The following is a 24,251-nucleotide window of genomic DNA, read 5'->3' on the forward strand; positions in this document are numbered from 1 at the left end:
CAGTGTTCCCTGGCAGCAGTGGAGGCCCCAGTGTCCTGGGCTGCCTGAAAAAGAGCAAAGCCAGCAGACTGAGGGAAGTGATCATCCCCCTCCACTCAGCACTCGTTAGAGCACATCTAGATCCTGCATCCATTTAAGGCCCTCTGCAGAAGAACGCTGTTGATGACATGGAGTGAGTTGAGTGTCAGGCCTCCAAGGGGGTTGGGGGCCGGAGCTCTTGCCCTGGGAGGAGAGGCTGAGGGAACGGGCCTTGCTCAGCCTGGAGAAGGAAAGGCTTTGGGGGGAGCTCATTGCAGCTTCCCAACTCGAGGTTACCACCGATAAAGAACGAGGTTTGTGCAGAGATTCATGGCAGGACAATGAGAGGCAACGGTTACAAGCTGGCACAAGTAATTGGATATAAGGGAGAAAAATCAGTGAGAGCAATCAAGAAGGGTTCAGAGAGGTTGTGGATTCTCTATTCTGGGAGGCTTTCAGGACACTGTTGGACAAAGCCCTGAGAAACTCGATATGAATTCAGTGGTGTTCCCGATGGAAGCAAGAGGTTGGCCTAGAAACCTCTCAAGGTGCCTTCCAACCTGAATGGTTCTGATAGCTCTATCATCCCTGATGATAGCCCCAGTGACTCTTACAGTCATGAATTCCTTTTCTGCATGTGAGTTAGCACCAGATATGGCATCTGAGGCACACATTAGTAAGGTTCTCTTTATCCCTATGGGAGGCCAAGGGAGCTGGGTTGGTTCAACCTGGAGAAGAGGAGGCTTTGGGGAGATCAAATAACAGCCTGCCCATAGCCACCAGGAGGTCCTCAAGAACATGGAGGCAGGCCCTTCACTGTTGTGTGCAATGGGAGGAGGAGGCCCAATGGGCACTAGCGGAAACAAGAGCAGATCAGGCTGGAGAGAAGAAAGCACATTTTACCCCTGCAGACAGTGCAGCACTGGGGCAGGTTGCCCAGAGACGCTGTGCCATCTCCATCCTCAGAAGTTTTTAACTCCTAAATGAATAAAGCCCTGAGCAACCTGCTAGGATCTGGCAGTTGACCCTGCTGTGGGAAGGAGGTTGGGCTAGAGACAACCTGAGGTCCTTTCCAGCCTGAAGGATTCTGCATTTCCTTCCACAGCACGTCTTTCCTTGCTGAACAAAGAGAAAACGTTCAGCTTCCCAGTGACCATGGAAGTGCGTTAGACAAAAGTAGGAGCAGATCAACTGCATGTTTCTTGTCCTGCTCCACTCGGAGTCATTCATATTCAGGGTGACTTTGCAGGTATCCCCAGTGAGCTCTGATATTTATTTTGCTTCACCTTTTGTTGCATTGTTCCCTTTTCCACCTGACAAAGTCTTCTCTTTTACCATTCTGATTCCCTCCCATACAGTCAATCCCCCCTATTTATCCTGTCCTCATTGGCCCTGGTCATGTTTACTTTCTACCCTCCTTTGGCTTTTCTGAGAGTGTTCCCATGCTCATTTCTACCTTGGCCAGAAGTTCCTTTACACTAGTACCTCCTTTTATTATACACAGTGTCCTGCAATTCCTCATGCTGTCAGGCAAGGGCAGTTATTATCCCTGTTGACTCAGCACTGGTGTGGCCACATCTGGAAGAGTGTTCCCGTGTGGGCTGCCCAGTGCTGGAAGAATGGGGAGGACCTGAAGAGGGTCCAGGGGAGGTCTCCCAAGATGGGGGAAGGGTCCTGAAGCACAAGGCCTTTATGGAGAGGCTGAGGGACGTGACCTTCTTTAGCCTGGTGCAGGGGAGACTAAGGGCGGTACAGTAGGAGCCTGTGAGTGTTTGAAGGGTGGTTTCAGAGGTGACACAGATTATTCTACGTAATAGGAAATAGCAAGAGAAGGAGAAAGAGATGAAAGATAAATGGATTATGAGAAGTTCAGGGTGAACTTTTGGAAAACTGGACTGTCACTTGTGCTGTGGTTCAACAGGACACCCAGAGGGAGTCAGTGGGGAACCCCTGGCTTTGTGTCTGGATGAAAAGCAAGAGAGGGCAGAGAGCCATCAGTAAGGGTGGTGAGATGGCTGGGGGAGAGCACAGTGGGGAAGCAGGTTGGGTGTCTACAGGCTGCAGGGACACAGACGCAGGAGTGGGACAGCAGAGGGCAGCCTGGGGTGGAGACGACCGAGGGCACTGCCAAGGCTGAAAGCCTCCGACAGGACGGAGGTCTTGGTGCTCTTGGCTTTGTCTGGTGTCTGCCACGGAGGCCAAGGAGACACTGTGTTTCTGAAGGCCCCAGGTCCTCATTACCTCCCCACCCCGCCACAGAGCCCAGGAGGTGCTGTCCCATCCTGCAGGCAGCCTTGCACACCCCCACCCTCACCCTGCCCCCCACAAAGAGCCCTGAGCCAAGTCGGAGCGAAAGCACCACCCCACCCAGGGGCTGGGTGTCAGTGCTGGCCCATGCTGTAGGATAACACACAGCAAGGGTGACTTGGTGTCACAGCCACCTGCACATTTCCTTTGCCAACCTGCAACAAGTGCCTCCACCTTTCTGCTCTCATCCGCCCCTGGGGAGGCTTTGTTGGGAATGGTCCTCAGGGGGACCCATTAACACTCCCCGAAACTTGGGATTTAATTCTGACTTGACCTTCTTGAGTGTTTCTTCTCAGTTCCCTCTCAGTGTCTGAGGTTCATGGACTCAGCACCACATACACTCGAGGGGGGATTCAAAGGCCAGAAGCCCTCACAAGCCAGGCCACTCCCCAGCATTTTCATCAGCTCTCAGTTCTGGTGAGGCTAAGTGGAGAGCTCTCAGGAGGGCACTTACAAGAGGAACATTTCCATCAGCAACAACACAAAGAATATCAGATGTTGGCTTTCACAGTTTTCTTCTTGTTTCAGCTTGGAGAATCCCTGTTATCCACATTGCTGGATTCCTCCTGATTCAGAGGGTCTCCTGATGACACCTGGATGTGTAGGAAAGGCAGGATTTCTGGTACGGGACATATGTGGACAACCTTCCTCCTCCCCTCCCCAGCCCGGCCAGCTCTCCCATCAGCCCCTGGGGACCTGCTTCGCTCTTGTTAACATCGAACCCTTTTCCCCTTGCCTCTGTAGCTGAGCGTTACAGCTCCTGTGCCCCAAGTCCCACCTGCTTCCCTTACAGAACCAGCTGCAAAGACACACAGAAGGGTTTGTCTCAATTGGGATCAAACAAAACTAACCCATGACAGAGCTTAATGAACCACAAAATGCACTCCTCAACTGTGTTTCAAGTCCAGGCCGCCTCCAGCGAGGTCCACTTCCCACCAGGCAGAGCCTGACTAGAAATCTTTCAGACGGGTAGATAGGAAAGGCTGGAGAGACACTGAGTTAAGCCATTGGCTGAAGAGGTGGTGAGACTCCTGGAAGAGGAGGCAAGCTCTAGAGTGCCTGAAGCTCAAAGCAGCAACTAGAGAGGGCAGAGCTAGCTTAAAGAAGGAGAGGATAAGAGCACAAGGAGAGTAAGGGGAGGAGGGGGACTGGAACACAAGGGCAAGTGCATGTGTCCAGAGAGTCTGAGGCAAAGATGACCTCAGAAAGGACCAGTTTAATCAGGACATGTAACATGCTAGTTCAGGGGGACATCACTAATACTTCTCCTGAGATGAATACCCTACCTGGCACTTCCCATGATTTCATCATGGGGAAACACTGACCTTTTTCTTTAAATGAGTTGATCATTTGAGCTGAGGGAAAGGGGCACGTATTTTTTCTGATGTTGAAAACAGTTCTTCACCTTTGCAGGCAGAGCTCCGGGGTCGAAGCACAAGCAGCCAGGGGCATTTGGAAAGGCACCGATGTGTCTCAGGTACCTGCCTGACACAGGCAATGTCTCTGCCTGCCTCCTGGGGAGCCGCTTCCCCTTTCCACCCTCCAGGAACTTCCTTCTTGAGTTTGAAGCCATAAGACAGGGCATCCTTGTTCCTCCATGGGGGTCTCCTGCCAAGTGCTGCTCAACTAACTCCCTGCACGTCAGACGGGCGTTTTCCTGTGCCTGGAGGATGGTGACCCTGAAGATGCAGGAGGGATCCAGGGCCCTTCTGCCCTCCAGGGCTGTCTCCTGTTGCATCCTGCCAAGCAGAGCCAGAATGAGCTGAAAGCTGCTCTTCTGCTGTCCTGCGCTGTCATTCTCCTTCTTGTCTTACTTTCCCACCCTCGCATGATCACGGCAGTTATGGCTGCCCTCCACCTTGGCATCCCCATCCACTTCTGTTTTGCTTTGGACTGAGTCAGCATTCATTTCCTCATTGATTGCTGTGTCAAGAAATTCTGCCCCCTCCCATGCAGCAATCCCCCGGGCTGCTTGTGCCCAGGCTGACTGCCCTTCCAGCAGGTTTTGGGCTGCTGGAACTGTTCTCTGAGAACCAGCATCTGTGGCCAGGAGGCTTCCTCCAGCTGCCAAAAGAACGCTTCAGCTACCTCCTCTCCCTCCACAGGCAGCTGCTAGCAAACACCTCCCGAATGTCACCCTGCCTGATGCGTCCTCTTAGGCTTCCTACAAGGTCTCGCCTGGCTCATCATCTCCTCCAAGGAAAAGCTCTCTGGCCACCCCCTTTGCCCAAAGTGCCCCTCCATGTCCTTGCTGTTGCAGCCTGCCTTCTTCAGGAGCCCATTGTCATCCTGCTGTGTGAGCTGTCCACCACGTTTGTGTAATCGCATGGGGACAGGGGAGAGAGCGCAGCCTACAGTGGCAGCAAACAGACGCAGCCGTTTGTGCAGCAGTGTCTGGGCTCTGCCTGGGCCTTTTGTGGGCCTTGTTGGAAGTTGTGGAGACTTTCTGGGGACCCCCGAGGAACTAGACGGTGCTTGCTGCTAGCAGGAAGGGAGAGCTAGGCAAGGACTCCTGCAGGGGGCCTTGGCTTAACTTCTCCTGGGAAGTTCTAGCTAGGTGGGACTGCTGCTAACGAGGCTCTCTTGGCTGCCCTGGTCAGAGGGAGTTGGGGCTTTTGTTTCAGGTGGCTCCTGATTGGGTGGGTCAAGCACCCTTGTGAGTCACTGCTAGGCAGAGGCCTATATAGGAGCCAGGCCCAGAGTGCAGCCAACAGAGGCAGTGAAGAGACACAGCAGTTTGTGCAGAAGGGCACCAGAAGGCAAAGAAGGCACCTCTCTATTTTGCACAGTGGTGTGTCCTTCCCCGGGGCATGGTCATGACACACTGCAGAGCCCGTTCCCCAGTGGCTGCTGGAGGTGCTGCATCAGCTGTGTCTGAGGCTTCAACCCAGACAGACCCTCAGGCAGCAGATGCAGCTCTGCAGGTGTCAGGCTGCAGGCAGTGCCTGGGGCCTCTCCGTGAGGCCTGGGCTGACAGTCAGCTCTCCTGCATGAGGTGTGCTGTGGTTGACCAGTTGTGTCACCAGATAAAGGAGTTACAGGAGGAAGTCATTAGGCTGCGTAGCATCTGAGAAGATGAGCAGGAGATTGACAGGGCATTCTCGGAGACTGTGCAGCTCTGGGAGTCCCCACTCCCCACTGCAGCGGAGTTGTCAGAGGGCTCAGCACCGTGTGTAAAGGTGCATCATAACACTGTTGAAGAGGTCTGGAAGCTGGTGACCTCTCGTAGAAGGAGAAAGGCTCTTGCTCCTCCTCAAGACTTACCCTTGAAGAACAAGTTGAGCGCCCTCCAAGCTGAGGAGAGGCTGGGCATGGCTCCAAGGGAGGCAACTGGCCTGGCAGATGCTGTGCCGTGCAGGAAGCCCCGGAAGAAGCGGCGAGTGATTGTTGTGGGTGACTGCCTGCTGCAGGGGACAGAGGCACCTATCTGCCGACCTGACCTCTTGTCCAGAGAGGTTTGGTACCTGCCAGGGGTTCGAATAAGAGATGTCGTGGAAAGACTGCCAAGGCTTGTCCATGCATCGGACTACTACCCTCTGCTGATCTTCCCTTCCATGTGGGCGCTAACGACACAAAAGGCAAACTGGAAACCATCAAGCAGGACTTCAGAGCTCTGGGGATGGTGGTGAAGGGTCTGGGAGCCCAGGTCGTTTTCTCCTCAATCTTGCCTGTGAGGGGAAAGGATGGGAGGAGGAGGAGACGAGTTTTCCAAGTGAACAACTGGCTGCGCCGCTGGTGTTGGCAACAGGGCTTTGGTTTCTATGACCATGGGACCCTGTTTGAAGATCAACAGCTGATGGGGAGCGATGGGATCCACCTTACCAAGCGAGGCACGCGTGTCTTTGCCAACAGATTGGCCAGCCTGGTACGGAGGGCTTAAAACTAGGCAAGATGGGGGAAGGGGAGTGGTATAGTGGCAGGGGAGTCGGTGAAACACCGCTCAAGTCGATGCCTCCAGCGGGTGCATACAGCCAGGGGAGACAGCATGGGACATGGCTATGGAGGATCCTCTTGCACCTCTCCTGGGAAGCTTGCGTGCTTGACTGGCTCTCTCAAATGCCTGTATACCAATGCATGCAGCAAGGGGAATAAACAGGAAGAGTTAGAGATCTGTGTGCGGTCGCAGGGCCATGATCTCATTGCAGTGACAGAGACATGGTGGGATAGTTCACATGACTGGGATGCGGTCATGGATGGCTACGTGCTTTTTAGGAAAGACAGGCCAGGAAGGCAAGGTGGTGGAGCTGCTCTTTATGTGAGAGAGCAACTAGAATGTATGGAGCTCTGCCTAGGAGTGGATGAAGAGCAAGTTGAGAGCCTATAGGTAAGGGCAGGGTAGCATGGGTCACACGGTGGTGGGGGTTTACTCCAGGCCACGTGATCAGGAAGAGGTCATCGATGAGGCCTTCTACAGACAGCTGAAAATAGCTTCACAATCACAGGCCCTGGTTCTCCTGGGGACCTTCAACCCCCCTGACATCTGCTGGGAAGAGAGCACAGCTAGGCACACCCAGTCCAGGAGGGTCCTGCAGAGCATTGAGGATGACTTTCTGACCCAGGTGGTGGAGAAGCCAACGAGGAGAGGTGTGTTGCTGGACCTTGTACTAACAAACAAAGAAGGTTTGGTTGGAGATGTGAAGGTTGGGGGCAGCCTTGGCTGCAGTGACCATGAGATGGTGGAGTTCAGGATCCTCCGAGGAGGGAGCAGGGCAATGAGTAGGATTGCAACGCTGGACTTCAGGAGAGCTAACTTTGGCCTCCTGCGGGACCTTCTGGGAGGAATGCCATGGGGTAGGGCCCTAGAAGGAAGAGGGGTCCAAGAGAGCTGGTTAATATTCAAGCATCACCTCCTCCAGGCTCAAGATCAGTGCATCCCTCTGAGTAGGAAGTCCAGCAAAGCGGATTCAGCAGGAGACCTGCATGGATGAGCAAGGAACTCCTGGCTAAACTCCAACAGAAGGAGGAAGTACACAGAATGTGGAAAAGGGGACAGGCCACTTGGGAGGAATATAGGGAAGTTGTCAGAATTTACAGGGACGTGACAAGGAAGGCCAAGGCGCATTAGGAATCAAATCTGGCAAGGGATGTCAAGGACACCAAGAAGGGCTTGCTCAAATACATCAATAGCAAAAGGAAGATTAGGGAAAACGTGGGCCCGCTGCTGAATGGGGCGGGTGCCCTGGTGACGAAGGATACAGAGAAGGCAGAGTTATTGAATGCCGCCTTTGCTTCAGCCTTTACTGCTAAGGCCAGCCCTCAGGAATCCCAGACCCTGGAGACCAGGGAGGAAGTCTGGAGAAAGGAAGACTCTCCCTTGGTGAAGGAGGATTGGGTTAGAGATCATTTAACCAAACTTCACATCCACAAGTCTATGGGCCCTGATGGGATGCGCCTGCGAGTGCTGAGGGAGCTGGTGGATGTTATCGCTAGGCCATCATCTTGGAAAGGTCCTGGAGAACAGGAGAGGTGCCTGAGGAATGGAAGAAAGCCCATGTCACCCCAGTCTTCCAAAAGGGCAAGAAGGAGGAGCCAGGAAACTACAGGCCTGTCAGCTTCCCCTCCATCCCTGGAAAGGTGATCCTGGAGGGCATCACTAAGCATGTGGAGGACAAGAAGGTGATCAGGAGTAGTCAGCACGGATTCCCCAAAGGGAAATCATGCTTGATCAACCAGATAGCCTTCTCGGATGGAATGACTGGCTGGGCAGATGAGGGCAGAGCAGTGGGTGTTGTCTGCCTGGACTTCAGCAAGGCTTTGGACACTGTCTCCCATCACATCCTCCTAGGGAAGCTCAGGAAGTGTGGGCTAGATGAGTGGACGGTGAGGTGGATTGAGAACTGACTGGCTAGACGGCAGAGCTCAGAGGGTTGTGGTCCATGGTGCGGAGTCAAGTTGGAGGCCTGTAGGTAGCGGTGTCCCCCAGGGGTCAGTCCTGGGTCTAGTCTTGTTCAACTCCTTCCTCAATGACCTGGAGGAAGGGACAGAGTGCACCCTCAGCAAGTTTGCTGATGCTACTAAACTGGGGGGAGAGGCGAAGACACCAGAAGACTGTGCTGCCATTCAGAGGGACCTGGCCAGGCTGGAGAGGTGGGCGGAGAGGAACCTCCTGAAGTTCAACAAAGGCAAGTGCAGGGTCCTGCCCCGGAGAGGAATAACCCCAGGCAGCAGTACAGGCTGAGGGTTGACCTGCTGGAAAGTAGCTCTGCAGAGAAGGACCTGGGAGTGCTGGTGGACAACAAGTTAAGCCTGAGGCAGGAATGTGCCCTTGTGGTCAAGAAGGCCAATGGTATGCTGGGGTGCATTAGGCAGAGTGTTGCCAGTAGGTCAAGGGAGGTGATTCTCCCCCCTCTCCTCAGCCCTGGTGAGGCCTCACCTGGAGGACTGTGTCCAGTTTTGGGCTCCCCAGTACAAGAGAGACATGGCACTCCTGGAGAGAGTCCAGCGGAGGGCTACAAAGATGATGAGGGGACTGGAGCATCTCTCCTATGAGGAAAGTCTGAGAGATCTGGGCCTGTTCAGCCTGGAGAAGAGAAGACTGAGAGGCGATCTCATCAACGTGTATAAGTATCTGAAGGGGGAGTGTCAAGAGGATGAGGCCAGTCTCTTCTCCGTGGTGCCCAGCAACAGGACAAGAGGCAATGGGCACAAACTGAACCACAGGAAGTTCCATCTGAACCTGAGGAAAAACTTCTTCACTGTGAGGGTGACAGAGCATTGGAACAGGCTGCCCAGATAGGTAGTGGAGTCTCCTTCCCTGGAAATATTCACAACCCATCTGGATGTGATCCTGGGCAATATGCTTTAGAGGCCCCTGCTTGAGTAGGGAGGTTGGACTAGATGATCTCCAGAGGTCCCTTCCAACCTCAGCGATTTTGTGATTCTGTGATCTGGGGGGAGGGGCTAGCTGGCTCGATGGGGGAGGGTAGTTATGGATTTCCAAAAGAGGCTCTTTTTTTTGTTTGATTGTTTGTTTATTGTTTTTCACCCAAGGTGAAAGGGCTCTGGCTATGGGGCAAGACCTTCCTGCTTCAAGGGTGGGTGTTAGGTCAGATCACCTCCAAGCCTTTGCCTTGGAGGTTTACTGCACTGGTGGCTTCCCCTTCCAAAGAGCTTTAGGCCTTCAGCAGGTGTGAAAGGTCTCCTCCTCCCTCAAGGCAGGTGGGGGGCCGTTGGGGTGGAGCTCCAATGCAAAGAGGCAGCATGCTGGAGGTGGGAGCAGGGAGTGGCTGCAAAGGAGGACCAGGGGAACATGGCCTGGGCAGGGAGGGATGGTGTCAGGAGAGCCAGAGCTCCTGGTTTTACAGGAGTTCAAGGACATGCCTGGACAGTAATGAAAGGCTGAACAAGGCAAGAGTTGACCCTTTGCTGCTCAAGCAAAGAGTTGACCTGGAGTCACGGGACTCCTCTGTGATTAGTGACCAGCTTCAAGGAGGAGACATCTGGCTAGCAGTGGACGAGGCCTGAGTGAGGGATTAGTGCTGAGAACTCAACCTCTCCAGGCCATGGGACCCAATGGCTGCATCCAACTGTGCTGATGGAAGTCACCAAGATCCTTGTAAGGATCCTCGCTGTTGTTCTTGTGCGGGGGTGGAGATGAGGGCAGGCATGCCCAAGGACTGGAGGAAAGTCACATTTGAAGCCCTCTTTAGAAGAGGTCAAACAAATGGTCCAAGGAACAACAGGCTGCTCAGCCTCACTTCAGTGCCTTGGAAAATCACGGTGTGAGGGAGTCCTCTTGAAACACATTTGTGAGCAAACGGATGGGAGTAAATGGAGCAGAACGTGACTGGTAACAGTCAGCATGGGTTTCCCAGCTCTTAATCTTGCCCCACTGACCCTAGGACAGATAACTGGATTGGTGGGAGAGGGCAGAGCAGTGGATGTCACGCACCTGGTCTTTAGCAAAGGCTTTTGACAGGGTGTCCCAAGTCAGGATGCCATGGTGTGGATGGGTGGACAACCAGGAGACTGAAGCACTGCTTGGCTGACTGGGCTCACAGTGCAGTGTCTGATGGGTCATCCTCTGCCTGGGGGCCTTTAACAAGGGAAGTCCCTCAGGGGTCTACGCTGCTATCTGTCCATCTTTGTCACTCCCCTGGAGGAAGTCTGCAGAGGAGACTAGACTGGAGGAATACAAGTCACTGTGCTCACAGCTGGGGCAGCCATGCAGAGGGACCTTGAAAGTCTGGAGGAGGACATAGCATGCACTCTCATGAAATGCAGCCAAGACAAATGCCAACTCTTGCCCCTAGGGAGCAAGAACCCCTTGCAACAACACAGGCTGTGGGCAGCTTTCAGGGAACAGCAAGGGCTGACTGCTCCCAAAGGGACGGGCAGCTGGGAGACAAACATGATAACAAGGGCAAAAAGGCAGGGGCCTCCCCAGGCAGGGCCAACCCCACCCTACCCAAGCAAAGCGAGCAGGGCACACCTGGAGATGGTAGCTGGGTTCAGCAAAGACTCCAGATCATGAGGAGAGTTCTTGGTGACGAGGCAGGTCCAAGGTCAAGCCAGGAACACAAGTCAGCAAACCAGGATCAGGCCCAATGACAGTAACCAGGGTCAGACAAGGCCCTGTAATTGCAGGGCATGTCCAGAGAGATGAGGTATGTCCAAGGTCTAGCCAGAAATCCAGTCCTTGAGTCAGAGTCTGGATCGTCAAGGTCCATGGTCAGGAATGGGCACAGCTATAATGCCGCTGCAGATAGGCACACCTGCAGTGTAGGTCGAGATGGGACTTAAGGCCCAGACCTGACCAAGTGGGCTTCAGTGCCATGCGCAGGGGGTTTGTGGAGGCCCCTGGTGTGGCTGATCAGGGCCTAGAAGGCCTGTTTAGTGCCCCCAGGGCCCTGACAACAGACTGGTCAGGAGCAGCTCTGTGGAAAAGGCCCTGGGGGTCCTGGTGCATGGCCAAGTGAACCTGAGCCAGCAGTGTGCACTGGCAGTGAAGAAGGCCAACAGCCTCCGGGGATGTGTGTGCAGAAGCATGGCCAGGAGATGGAGGGAAGTGATCTCCCCCCATTACTCACTGCTCCTTACACCACATGTAGAGCGCCACATCCAGTGCTGGGTCCCCAATTAAGGCAAAACAATGACAAACTGCAGTCAGTTCAGTAGGAGGCCATCAGGAAGCTCAGGCAGCTGCTGCACAAACTTCTGCATCCATGGGACCAGCAGCTCCTGCTCCTCCAGCCAGGGCAGAGGCCAAGGAGACTGCACCTCATGCCATGCCAGTCCAACAGCACCAAGAGGAATCATGCCCAGTGGAACCCACTGGTGCCACAACAGGAGCAACAGAGGCCTCTGGGCACCTGCCAGGGAGGAGAGAGGGACACAAACCACAAGGACATATCAAGAGCTCTGCTCTCTTCAGCCCCTGACACACCAGTCACTCGTGCCTCAGGGAGAGTTTGGGGGCCCTCTCACCTCAGGGGACAGAGCCTGGCACCCGAGAGGGGGACTCACCCATCGCCCAGGGGAAGTCTCCATAGCAGGGAGGAAATGCCTGGGGCTCAGCCTCTCCCTCCCCACTGACCATGGTGGGGGGCTGGAGGGACCAGCTCAGGCCACCAGGGCTCTCTCAACCTGAGCGAGGCAGTGAACAGAGAGGTGTCTGCAGGCAGGTGAGGGGAATCCCATTCACAGCATCTCTCCTGACTTTGCATTGTGAGTTTGGAGGAGTCCTGAGGCCTTCTCTGCCTCACTTTCCCTTTCAAAGGAGCATGTGCCAGAGTCTGAGCGACCAGAGTTATGGCGCAAGCTGTATGCCAGAAGTGTTCACAAAGTTTCCAGCAGCTCAGAGGTTTCAGTCTCCTTGGAGAGCCAATTAGGCATTGCTGCCTCTCTGCAGTGCCTGGGGAGAGACCAGCTGCAGCAGGAGCCTTCAGAGACTCCTGAAGTGCTTTCAACCCCAGGACAGTGCAGAGAGCAGGGGGGATTCAACTGCTGCTGGACACAACCGCAGGAGGGGCTGAAAGAAGACGGCAAGGGCAGAGCAATGCCTGAGAGCTGGGTTGTGGTTTGCGGAGAGCTCAGGGAAGAGAAGGCCGTGGTGGGCAAGAAGCAGAGGGTGAGACCCCGACCTCCATCATCATTGCCCAACACCATCAGTGCAGAGGTCACCACCTCATCCGGAGGCCTGCAGCTTTGTGTTGTGTCTTCTGAGTCAGGTCTGTTCCTTTCTGGCTGGGGAGGCTTTGCACGGTGGCATCTATGGGTGAGGAAAGTGATGGGCATGTCCTTTGCTGGGTGTCTTCTACTCCAGCTCCCCCTTCCCTCCACACGTTTCTCCTGATGCCCTTGTTAGCAGAGGAGAGTGCTGGGGAGCTTGTTGGTTGGTGCAGAGTTAGTTTGTGCCTTTGCTGCCCCTGAGCCAGCCCAGAGCCCCGCAAGCACAGCTGGCAGTGCTGAGGTCCAGCTGCTGGGCTGTGCCACCAGGCAGCCCCAAGCCTCTCCCAAACCATTGCTTGGAGGGGCATCTACACCAAGGGAATGATCTCCCCTGGCCTCTTCCCTCCTGCCCTGCTCCCAATCTCTCCTCCTCACAATCAGTGATTCGCTCAGGTGTCCATCTTCTCTCAGGTCCAGCTCCCTTTTCTCCCTCAAGCCCATGTGGAGGCTCTCTCTGAGAGCTCTCTGAGGAAGTCCTGCTGCACAGTGCTGGGGATGTCCCCTCCTGAGCCACGCACTGTCGAAGGAAGCACACGCCCTGTCCCTTCCAAATACAACTGCTTTGGAGAGCTGAGGTCAGCCGTTTGGTGCAGGGCCCATGCTCCTGCCCTGAGGAAAAGGGCACCTGGCATGATGTGCTCGCAGAAAGGGGTCTCCTGGCCTGCTAGGAATGGTGGCTGCTATTCAGAACAACTTTGGGTGCCAGAAAGACACTGTCACAGTCGGAGTGAATGCTTTCTCTCCTCTGCCTCTACTCCAAGCAGGAAAGGAGCACCTCCGAGGGGCAGCTCACAGATGCATGGCTTAACTCCCTGGAAACCCCTGGTTCCCTCCTTTCAGTAGTCATGGGGGCCCTAAAGGGAACACCAATGCGGTCAGGGAAGTGCCAGGCTCCGTGTTTTCTCTGACAGCCACTTCCTTCCTGATCCTTCTGCACTGGAAAGAAGGAAAGAAACAGATGTTTTTTCTTGTAGGTTGCCTCGTTGGGAAAGAGGAATGAGGGACCTGTGGCGCTCTGTGGAGAAAGGGGAATGGGAGAATTGCACATCGCCAAAGGAGTTTCTCCTGCTGGGAATGGGGAATGTTGTCTCCTCGCTCCAGGCACCACTCTTCTTCCTCTCACTCATCATCTACTCAGTAACGATGGTCGCAAACATGCTCATTGTTGTGCTGGTGGTGGCAGACCGGCACCTGCACACCCCCATGTACTTCTTCCTGGTCAATCTGTCCTCCTTGGAGACCTGCTACAGCTCCACCATCCTGCCCCGGCTGCTGGCCAGCTTCCTGACTGGAGACAGCACCATCTCTGCTCACGGCTGTATGGCTCAGTTCTATTTCTTTGTTTCCTTTGCAGTTAGTGAGTGTTACCTGCTGGCCATGATGTCCTACGATCGGTACGTGGCCATATGCCAGCCCCTGCTCTATGCAAGCCTCATGACCTGGAAGGTCTCTCTGCAGCTGGCAGCAGCCTCTTGGCTAGTGGGACTCCTTATCTCTACCGTAGTCACTTCTTTCTTATCCCACTTAAGGTTTTGTGGCCCCAATGTTATTGACCACTTCTTCTGTGATTTCACACCATTGCTGGAGCTCGCCTGCAGTGACACCAGGGTGATCTCACTACTAGCTTCCGTACTATCTATCCTTAATGCAGTCTTCCCCTTCGTGTTCACACTGGCCTCCTACGTGTGCATCATAGCTGCCATCCTGAGGATCCCATCTAGCGTGGGCAGGCAGAAGGCCTTCTCCACCTTTTCCTCTCACCTCACTGTTGTCACTGTTTTCTATGGCACCCTCATCATTGTCTACCTGATGCCCAGAACCCCCCAGCTGAGGCAGCTCAACAAAGTGTTCTCCTTTTTCTACACCGTCCTCACACCCCTGGTCAACCCCCTCATCTACAGCCTGCGCAACAGGGAGGTCAGGGCGGCCCTGAGGAAAGGGCTCCGCAGAGCTTTGGCCAGCTCCACGAGCTCCGAGTATTGCTGTGGCAGGGTGGTAAAACCCCCTCGGGTGCATACGTGACCTGCCAAGGAGACAATGGGGGAAGGTGTGTGCTCCCCACCAGGAACCCCTCAAGGAGCATGTGTTTTGTGAGGTTGAAACAGAAAGGGAGGGAAGAGGTCATTGGAAAAAACCCAAATATTTCTCCAGGTCATCTAATAAAAGTCTGATGAAAAAGATGTGTGTATATGTGTGTTTCTAGATGGTTAAGGGGACATGAGACAAATCCCACACCTAGAGCTATGACCCTTTAATAAGCCCCAATAGTGAAACCCCTGTCATGTCCAGTGATTTCACATCTTGGCTAATATCCCAGTTTACTGCCCCTACCATTTCCCAGCCGCGGAGCTTCCTTTCCCATCTCTGCAAGGGCAAGTGGTCTTTTCTCCTTCCTTTAGACAAGATTAACTGACGCAGTGCTGATCTGCCGGAAGGAAGGGGAATGGGAGGGAAGGGTGGGAAGGGACCTCAGGAGGTCTCCAGCCCAACCTCCAGGTCACAGCTGGTGACCTATGAGGTCAGATGAGGTTACTCAGGGGTTTATCCAGCTGGGTCTTGAGGAGCTCCACGGATGGAGACTGCACCACTTGTCTCGGTTGCCTCTGTCTTTCTGTCCTCATTGTAAAAAGTTTCTCCTCCTGTCCAGCCAGAACCTCTTTCGATTCAGCTTATGCTTTTGGTCTCTCATCCTCACACTGTGCACTGCTCAGAAGAGCCAGAGGTTACCCTCAGGTCCCCCTGAAACCCTCTCTTCCCCAGGCTGAACAAGTCCAGCTCCCTCAGCCTCCCCTCCCACGACAAGGGCTCCAGCCCCTGAGCCCCTTGGGGGACCTCCACTGAGCTTGCTCGAGTTGGTCTATGTTGTTCCTGTGTCGGGGGGGGGGGCCCAACTCTGGACACAGCCTCTAAATGGAGGTCTAATGAGTGGTGAGCAAAGGCAGATGTTCACTTCCCTTGAGCTACTGGCCGTGCTCCTGCACATACAGGCCAGGGTGCTGTTGGCCTTCCTGGCTGCCAGGGCACACTGCTGGCTCCTGTTCAGCTTTCTCAGAACCAGGACCCTCAGGGCCTTGGCCACAGAGCTGCTCCCGGCCAGTCTGTCTCCTTCGTGGGTCACTGCAAGGGGTTCTTCCCTCCTGGGGCAGGAGTGGGCATTTTTCTCTCTTGAATTCCCTAAGGTTCCTGAGCCCCAGGAGCTCCATGTCTTTCTTGTACTGGGGAGCCCAGAAGTGGACACAGTCCTCCAGGTGAGGCCTCCCCAGGGCTGAGGAGAGGGGCAGGATCACTTCCCTCGACCATGCTGGCAACACTCTGCCTAATGCACCCCAGCATACCATTGGCCTTCTTGACCACAAGGGCACATTCCTGCCTCAGGCTTAACTTGTTGTCCACTAGGACTCCCAGGTCCTTCTCGGCAGAGCTGCTTTCCAGCATCTCAGCCCTCAGCCTGTACTGCTGCACGGGGTTATTTTCCCGAGGTGCAGGACCCCGCACTTGCCTTTGTTGAACTTCAGGAGGTTCCTCTCCGCCCACCTCTCCAGCCTGTCCAGGTCCCTCGGAATGGCAGCACAGTCTTCTGGTGTCTTCGCCTCTCCCCCCAGTTTAGTAGCATCAGCAAACTTGCTGAGGGTGCACTCTGTCCCTTCCTCCAGGTCATTGAGGAATACATGGAACAAGACTGGACCCAGGACTGACCCCTGGGGGACACCGCTAGCTACAGGCCTCCAGCTAGACTGCGCCACTGACCACAACCCTCTGAGCCCTCCAATCCAGCCAGTTCACAATCCACCTTCATTATCCACTCATTCAAACCACTCTTCCTGAGCTTCCCTAGGAGGATGTGATGGGACACAGTGTCCAAAGCCTTGCTGAAGTCCAGGCAGACAACACCCACTGCTCTCCCTTCAACTACCCAGCCAGTCATTCCATCTTAAAGGGCTATCAGATTGGTCAAGCATGATTTCCCTTTGGTGAATCCATGCTGACTACTACTGATCACCTTCTTGTCCTCCACATGCTTAGTGAGGACCTCCAGGATCACCTTTCCAGGGTTGGAGGTGAGGCTGAGAGGCCTGTAGATTCCTGGCCTCCTCCCTCTTGCCCTTTTTGGAGACTGGAGTGACATGGGCTTTCTTCCATTCGTCAGGCACCTCTCCTGTTCTCCAGGACCCTTCAAAAATGATGAAGAGTGGCCTAGCAATAACATCCACTTCTCTAAGGGAAGCAGGTGGGACTTGGGGCACAGGAGCTGTAACCCTCAGCTACAGAGGCGAGGGGAAAAGGGTTCGATGTTAACAAGAGCCAAGTAGGTCCCCAGGGGCTGATGGGAGAAGTGGCCGGGCTGGGGAGGGGAGGAGGAAGGTTGTCCACACATGTCCCATACCAGAAATCCTGCCTTTCCTACACATCCAGGTGTCATCAGGAGACCCTCTGAATCAGGAGGAATCCAGCAATGTGGATAACAGGGATTCTCCAAGCTGAAACAAGAAGAAAACTGTGAAAGCCAACATCTGATATTCTTTGTGTTGTTGCTGATGGAAATGTTCCTCTTGTAAGTGCCCTCCTGAGAGCTCTCCACTTAGCCTCACCAGAACTGAGAGCTGATGAAAATGCTGGGGAGTGGCCTGGCTTGTGAGGGCTTCTGGCCTTTGAATCCCCCCTCGAGTGTATGTGGTGCTGAGTCCATGAACCTCAGACACTGAGAGGGAACTGAGAAGAAACACTCAAGAAGGTCAAGTCAGAATTAAATCCCAAGTTTCGGGGAGTGTTAATGGGTCCCCCTGAGGACCATTCCCAACAAAGCCTCCCCAGGGGCGGATGAGAGCAGAAAGGTGGAGGCACTTGTTGCAGGTTGGCAAAGGAAATGTGCAGGTGGCTGTGACACCAAGTCACCCTTGCTGTGTGTTATCCTACAGCATGGGCCAGCACTGACACCCAGCCCCTGGGTGGGGTGGTGCTTTCGCTCCGACTTGGCTCAGGGCTCTTTGTGGGGGGCAGAGTGAGGGTGGGGGTGTGCAAGGCTTCGTGCAGGATGAGACAGCACCTCCGGGGCTCTGTGGCGGGGTGGGGAGGTAATGAGGACCTGGGGCCTTCAGAAACACAGTGTCTCCTTGGCCTCAGTGGCAGACACCAGAGAAAGCCAAGAGCACCAAGACCTCCGTCCTGTCGGAGGCTTTCAGCCTTGGCAGTGCCCTCGGTCATCTCCACCCCAGGCTGCCCTCTGCTGTCCCACTCCTGTGTCTGTGTCCCTGCAGCCTGTAGACACCCAACCTGCTTCCCCACTGTGCTCTCCCCCAGCCATCTCACCACCCTTACTGATGGCTCTCTGCCCTCTCTTGCTTTTCGTCCAGACACAAAGCCAGGGGCTCGCCACTGACTCCCTCTGGGTGTCCTGTTCAACCACAGCACAAGTGACATTCCAGTTTCCAAAAGTTCACTCTGAACTTCTCAAGCAGCACTTTTTTTGGCTCTTTCTCCTTCTCTTGCTATTTCCTATTACGTAGAACAATCTCCATCACCTCTGAAACCACCCTTCAAGCACTCACAGGCTCCTACTGTACCGCCCTTAGTCTCCCCTGCACCAGGCTAAAGAAGGCCACATCCCTCAGCCTCTCCATACAGGCCTTGTTCTTCAGGACCCTTCCCCCATCTTGGGAGACCTCCCCTGCATCTTCTCCAGGTCCTCCCCATTCCTCCAGCACTGGGCAGCCCACATGGGGACACACTCTTCCAGATGTGGCCACAGCAGTGCTGAGTCAAGGGGGATGAGAACTGCCCTTGCCTGGGGGGCCAGGGTCTTCCTAATGCAACCCCATATGCAGCTGGCCTCATTATTGCAAGCATGCACTGCTGGCTCCTCTGGCATCCCTCGTCATGTCCAGGCCCTTCTCCTCAGGGTCACTCCTCTGATGGTCAGCTCTCAGCCTGTCCTGATGCACAGCGTTTTCTGCTCCCCCAGTACTGGTCTGGCCACTTTTCCTTGCACAACTCCATGAGGTTTGTGTTGGCCAAATTGCCAAGTTTCTCAAGGCCCCTCTGGACTCGAGCTCCTTTGTGTCAGCTCTTAATGTGTGTGTGTAGATGGCTCGTCTTGTCTTGCAGTGCCTCTGACAGGAGACCAGCATGAGGAATTGCAGGACACTGCGTATAATAAAGGGAGGTACCAGTGTAAAGGAACTTCTGGCCAAGGTAGAAATGAGCATGGGAACACTCTCAGAAAAGCCAAAGGAGGGTAGAAAGCAAGCAAAGCCAGGGCCAATGAGGACAGGATTAATAGGGGGGATTGATTGTATGGGAGGGGATCAGAATGGTGAAAGAGAAGACCTCGTCAGGTGGAAGAGGGAACAATGCAACAAAAGGTTAAGGAGAAGGAATATTGGAGCTCTTTAGAGACACCTGCAAAGCCACCCTGAATCTGAATGACTCCGAGTGGAGCAGGACAAGAAACATGCAGTGGATCTGCTCCTACTTTTGTCTGACACACTTCCATGGTCACAGGGAAGCTGAAGGTTTTCCCTGTGGTCAGCAAGGAAAGACATGGTGTGGAAGGAAATGCAGAATCCTTCAGGCTGGAAGGGACCTCAGGAGGTCTCTAGCCCAACCTCCTTCCCACAGCAGGGTCAACTGTCAGATCCTAGCAGGTTGCTCAGGGCTTTATTCATTTAGGAGTTAAAAACTTCTGAGGCTGAAGATGGCACAATGTCTCTGGGCAACCTGCCCCAGTGCTTCACTGTCTGCAGGGGTAAAAGGTGTTTTCTTCTCTCCAGCCTGATCTGCTCTTGTTTCCGCTAGTGCCCATTGGGCCTCCTCCTCCCATTGCGCACAACAGTGAAGGGCCTGCCTCCATGTTCTTGAGGACCTCCTGGTGGCTATGGGCAGGCTGTTATTTGATCTCCCCAAAGCCTCCTCTTCTCCAGGCTGAACCAACCCAGCTCCCTCAGCCTCCCATAGGGATAAAGAGAACCTTACTAATGTGTGCCTAGGATGCCATTTCTGGTGCTAACTCACATGCAGTCATGGATTTCATGACTGTAAGAGTCACTGGGGCTATCATCAGGGATGATAGAGTTATCAGAACCATTCAGGTTGGAAGGCACCTTGAGAGGTTTCTAGGCCAACCTCTTGCTTCCATCGGGAACACCACTGAATTCACATCGAGTTTCACAGGGCTTTGTCCAACAGTGTCCTGAAAGCCTCCCAGAATAGAGAACCCACAGCATCTCTGAACCCTTCTTGATTGCTCTCACTGATTTTTCTCCCTTATATCCAATCTTAGCTGCACTTGTGCCAGCTTGTAACCGTTGCCTCTCATTGTCCTGCCATGAGTCTCTGCACAAACCTCGTTCTTTATCGGTGGTAACCTTGAGTTGGGAAGCTGCGAGGGGTTCTCCCCAAAGCCTTTCCTTCTCCAGGCTGAGCAAGGCCCGTTCCTTCAGCCTCTCCTCCCAGGGCAAGTGCTCCGGCCCCCAACCCCCTTGGAGGCCTGACACTCAACTCACTCCATGTCATCAACAGCATTCTTCTGCAGAGGGCCTTAAATGGATGCAGGATCTAGATGTGCTCTAACGAGTGCTGAGTGGAGGGGGATGATCACTTCCCTCAGTCTGCTGGCTTTGCTCTTTTTCAGGCAGCCCAGGACACTGGGGCCTCCACTGCTGCCAGGGAACACTGCTGCCTCACGTCCAGCTCGCTGCCCACAAGGACTCTCAATCCTTTTCTGCAGAGCTGATGCCCATGCGGGCACTCCCCAGCCCATATCACTGCAGGGTGTTGGTGGACCCCAGGGGCAGGACCTGGCACTTGTTTCATTTTGAATTTCACAGTGTTCTGGCAGCCCATTCCTCCTACCTGCTGAGGTCCCTCTGAAGGGCAGCCCTCAAGCTCATGACTCTTTTCCTCATTAGCTGTCATCTGCCAATGTGAGGAGAGCTGTGTCCTCCAGGTCACTGATGAACCTTTTCCACAGGACAGGTCCCAGTACGGACCCTTGCATATTCCATTAGTCACTGGCTTCCAGGTAAAGCACACCGCACTCACAAAAACCCTCTGAGCTCCATCATCCAACCAGCTTTTTATCCCTCTGGTTGTCTACACAGCCTATTCTAATGCCTTCCTTGTGTACAAGAATATAGTGTGAGACAGTGACAAACTCCTCACTAAAATCATGGTGAATGACATCCACTACTCTCCTCTCCTCCACAAGTACGGCTCTTTTATCGACATAAAGATATCAGAAGGCAATCTGGTTGCTAAAGAATGATTAATCTTCAGTACATCCATGCCGACTGTTCCCAGGCACCTTCTTCTCCCTCATGTGCCCACCAAGTGTGGTGCAAGAGGATTCATTCCATGGCAACACTCCTCACCAAAGTGTGGCTGAAGGGCCTGCAGCTCCTGGGGTCTCCTTGTGGCCTTTTTGCAAGATGGGCACAACATATTCCTTTTTCTGCTCATTGGGACCTCCACAACATTTCCAAGATGATAGCGGGTGGCCTTGTTGTGAGAGCAGCCAGCCCTCTCCCTGGCCTCAGATGCAGCCCATCCAATCTCTTAGACTCGTATGGGTTGAGTTCTTGCAAGTCATCCCTCACTCTACCCTCTTCCACTGCTGCTAGGTTTTTTCCTGCTGGAGTTGTGACTCTAGGCACAGCAGCCTGGCAGACCTTGTTGGTGAAGACTGAAGCCCAGAAGGCCCTGAGCTCCTCAGACTTACCTGTGTCTGCTCTTCCTAGATTCCCTGACCAATCCAGCAGTGAGCCCACATTTCCCTTTTTATTCTTTCATTGCTCCTCTGTTCCTCGGAGCACAGGCCAGGGTCTGTGCTCTGCTGCTATCCCTCCTCACTCCCTTCAGCATCCGGAATGCTACTTTTCATGGTCACCGCGGGCAAGGCGGACACTGACTATCCCGTCCCTGAGCAGTTCCTCCCTCCTGGAAATTCCCACATACAAAGAAGCATCACGAGTCTCGGCCCGCTGTGCCTTTGTGCAAAGAAGTTGTCCCTGATGCCCTCCAGAAACCTCCTGGCCTGCTTGCACTCTGCTCTTGGCCCTTCCATTCAATGTCAGCAGGATTAAAGTCCCCTCCCTAAGAACAAGGGCCTAGGATCCTCAGAGGTGCTCACATTGCTTAAAGGAGTCTGCAGCCACCTCCTCACCCTGACTGGGTGGTCCGTAACTCCCATTGGGATGTCACCCTGGTCACCCACAAGCTCTCACCCAAACCCTTGCCTTGATGGGTGAGGAGCACCACACACCCAAGCTGCCCCTTCACACAGAGGGCATCCCCCTTCCTCATCTTTCCCCGTTGGTCTCTCCTGAAGAGCTTGTCCCCTAACATCAGGGCTCTCCTATCATGCAAGAGATCCCACCACATCTCCGTTATTTGAACAATGTTTCAGTCAGATTAGCCATGGTGAAACCTGTTCCCAAGGGCCAAGGACACTGTGTGTGTGATGGCCCCACTTCAGAGCAGAGACGTGCTGGTAGACACTGCAGGGGGCAATGTAATGGTGAAAGGAGGTTCCCACTGGGAGAGCAAACACTGCAGTGCCCAAGGCCAGGGAGAAACAGAGCTGGGCCGTGCAGGAGTGGCAGGAGAGGGGTTTGCTGCCTGAGTTGAGTCTGGAGCACACGGGGGCCTGTGACAGAGGTGAACCAGTCACCAGGAAGGCCAAGGTGCAACTGAAGAAGTCCCTGGGCCTGCACAGCCAGTGATCCAGCCACCCTGGGGACATCATCAGCACAGGCCCTGTTCATATCACCTGGGGGTGAGCAGAGGGCCAGGGAGAAGAGAACTAGAAGGTGTTAAGAGCGCAGGGCCATGAGTGGAGACCTTGCTGTGATGTGCCTCCCACCAATGCAGCATGCTTGGATGTGGACAGTACAGACTGTGCCCGAAGGCAGAGGTAGGATTCAGTTGTCTGGGCACAGGTAGGAAACCCGAGGTGCCCTGGGGCACTTGCCCAGCACCACTCCCAAAGGGTATGGTTTTCCTGTAGGAGCCAGGCTGTATTTGCTAGAAATGTGCAGTTGTGCTGGACACCCCAGGCATCTGACATGGCCCTGCCAGCCAATTTTTATGTCATTAAATCAGGTGTCTGCATGGGATTACTTGAGGATTTTGCTCTGTAGGGATCTGCTTGTGTCTCAGCTTCATAGTGCGTGGTGCTCTAGCAGCATTAGGCCTCTGGGGTCATTGGAGACAGCCAAGGGAATTCCCCACCTGGCCCCCAGCTCATGCTCTAGGAGGACAGGGGTCTCACAGGCGCTCCCTCAGAGCCAGCAGACACTGGCACATGCCTTGCACCACCTCTGTCTCTTCAAACGTCACCTGGTGTTTGTGTGTGGCCAACTGACTCCCGCCCTCCATCTCCAGTGATTATAATGGGAGCTTAGACAAGCAGTTTGTGTGCAGACAGCTCTGGTGTGCGCACTCCAGCTTGGGCAAGGGGAATCCCACCTCCTCAGTGTTTGGGGAGTTCATGGCAGTGAGCTGAGTCCCACTCCACCACAGGGGCTTCCATACAGGCACGAGATGCCTCGATTGACTTACCCAAATCAATACCTGAACCATGGGTAAATGGCTTCCCTCCTTTTCCCTGTACGCGTGTGCTGCCTTGTTAAGAGATGGGAAGAGGGACCTCCAGAGTGGGACATTTCCACCTCTCGTAGATAACCATCCCTGCTGAGGGAAATTGCAATGCTGGAATGGGTCTCTCTCCACTGTTTAGAGAAGGACCATCAGTGATTATTTGGGCATGGGGTTATTCGGTCCCCCCATGCACACCTTGCTGCTTCTCCTTCCATCTTCAGCAAGTCTCTGTTGTCCAAATCCCTCAGCTCCTCTGCCCTGCACAGCTGCCTCCCTTTCTCCGTCCCACTGAAGAGCTCCATACAGCTGGGCTTCCCCTTCACCCAAAGGGCATCCCCCCTCCTCACCTTCCCTCCTGGTCTCTCCTGAAGACCTTTTAGCCATCAGTTGCAGCTCTGTCATTGTGTGAGCTGTCCCACCATGTCTCAGCAGTCACTCCAACAATGCCACATTTCTGTGACAGCACACGGGGCTCCAGCTCCTCTTGCCTGTTCCCCAGGCTGACGGCATTGCTACACATTGGAGCTGCAGCACCCCAGCTGTGGCCCCAGGGACAAGTGCAGCCTTATGACAGGGAAACCTGTTGCAGAATGCCCGGGACACACTGTATGCAAAGGCTTTGCTTCCTAGCAGAGACATGCTGGAGTGGCTGGCACATGGCAAGGTGGTGCTGAAGTCAGGGGCTGAGGAAGAGAGCAAACCCTGCAGTCCCCAAAGCCAGAGACAAACCCAGCTGGGTCAGGCAGCCCTGGTAGGAGAGGGGTTTGCTGCCCCAGGTGACTCCAAAGCCTGTGAGAGAGGTGAAGAGGGTGTCCAAGAAGGACAAGCTGCTGCTGAGAAGGTGCCTGGGGTAGGACAGCCTTTGATCTATCCACAGTGGGGACATCGTTAGCCTGGTCACTGTTCAGAGCACTGGGTGTGAAGGTTCAGGAAGAGGAGACCCACCAGGGTTGGAGGGCATAGGCACACGAGTGGAGACTCTTGCTGTGATGTGCCTCCCAATCGTGCAGCACCCCTGGGTGTAGCTGGGATGGACCTTCCCTGCATGCCCTGGGCTTGGTGGTCAGTTGCTGGCACACAGGACCCAAACCCCTTTCAGAGGCCCTGTGGCGTCTGCCCCGAACCCCCTTCACTAGCACAGAGCTTCCCTGGAGCTGCGCGCC

At 54.4% G+C, this 24,251-nt stretch overlaps 2 protein-coding genes across 2 annotated transcripts in view; both read left to right on the forward strand.

Annotated features, from left to right (window-relative positions):
• The first annotated feature begins 13,491 nt into the window (after positions 1 to 13,491).
• LOC104141844 (olfactory receptor 10A4-like) lies at positions 13,492 to 14,517 on the forward strand. The gene has a single exon (XM_009671402.2). The coding sequence runs from the start codon at positions 13,492 to 13,494 to the stop codon at positions 14,515 to 14,517; it is 1,026 nt and encodes a 341-aa protein (XP_009669697.2).
• Positions 14,518 to 19,194: 4,677 nt separating this feature from the next.
• LOC138065198 (uncharacterized) overlaps positions 19,195 to 24,251 on the forward strand; it is a 37,146-nt gene continuing 32,089 nt past the window's right edge. Inside the window, exons 1-2 of the mRNA XM_068929411.1 lie at positions 19,195 to 19,237; positions 20,400 to 20,512. Coding sequence (XP_068785512.1) covers positions 19,195 to 19,237; positions 20,400 to 20,512 — 156 coding nt within the window. The remainder of the gene's footprint in view (positions 19,238 to 20,399; positions 20,513 to 24,251) is intronic.

The sequence above is a fragment of the Struthio camelus genome, unplaced genomic scaffold, assembly GCF_040807025.1.
Source record: "Struthio camelus isolate bStrCam1 unplaced genomic scaffold, bStrCam1.hap1 HAP1_SCAFFOLD_48, whole genome shotgun sequence".
Lineage (NCBI taxonomy): Eukaryota > Metazoa > Chordata > Aves > Struthioniformes > Struthionidae > Struthio > Struthio camelus.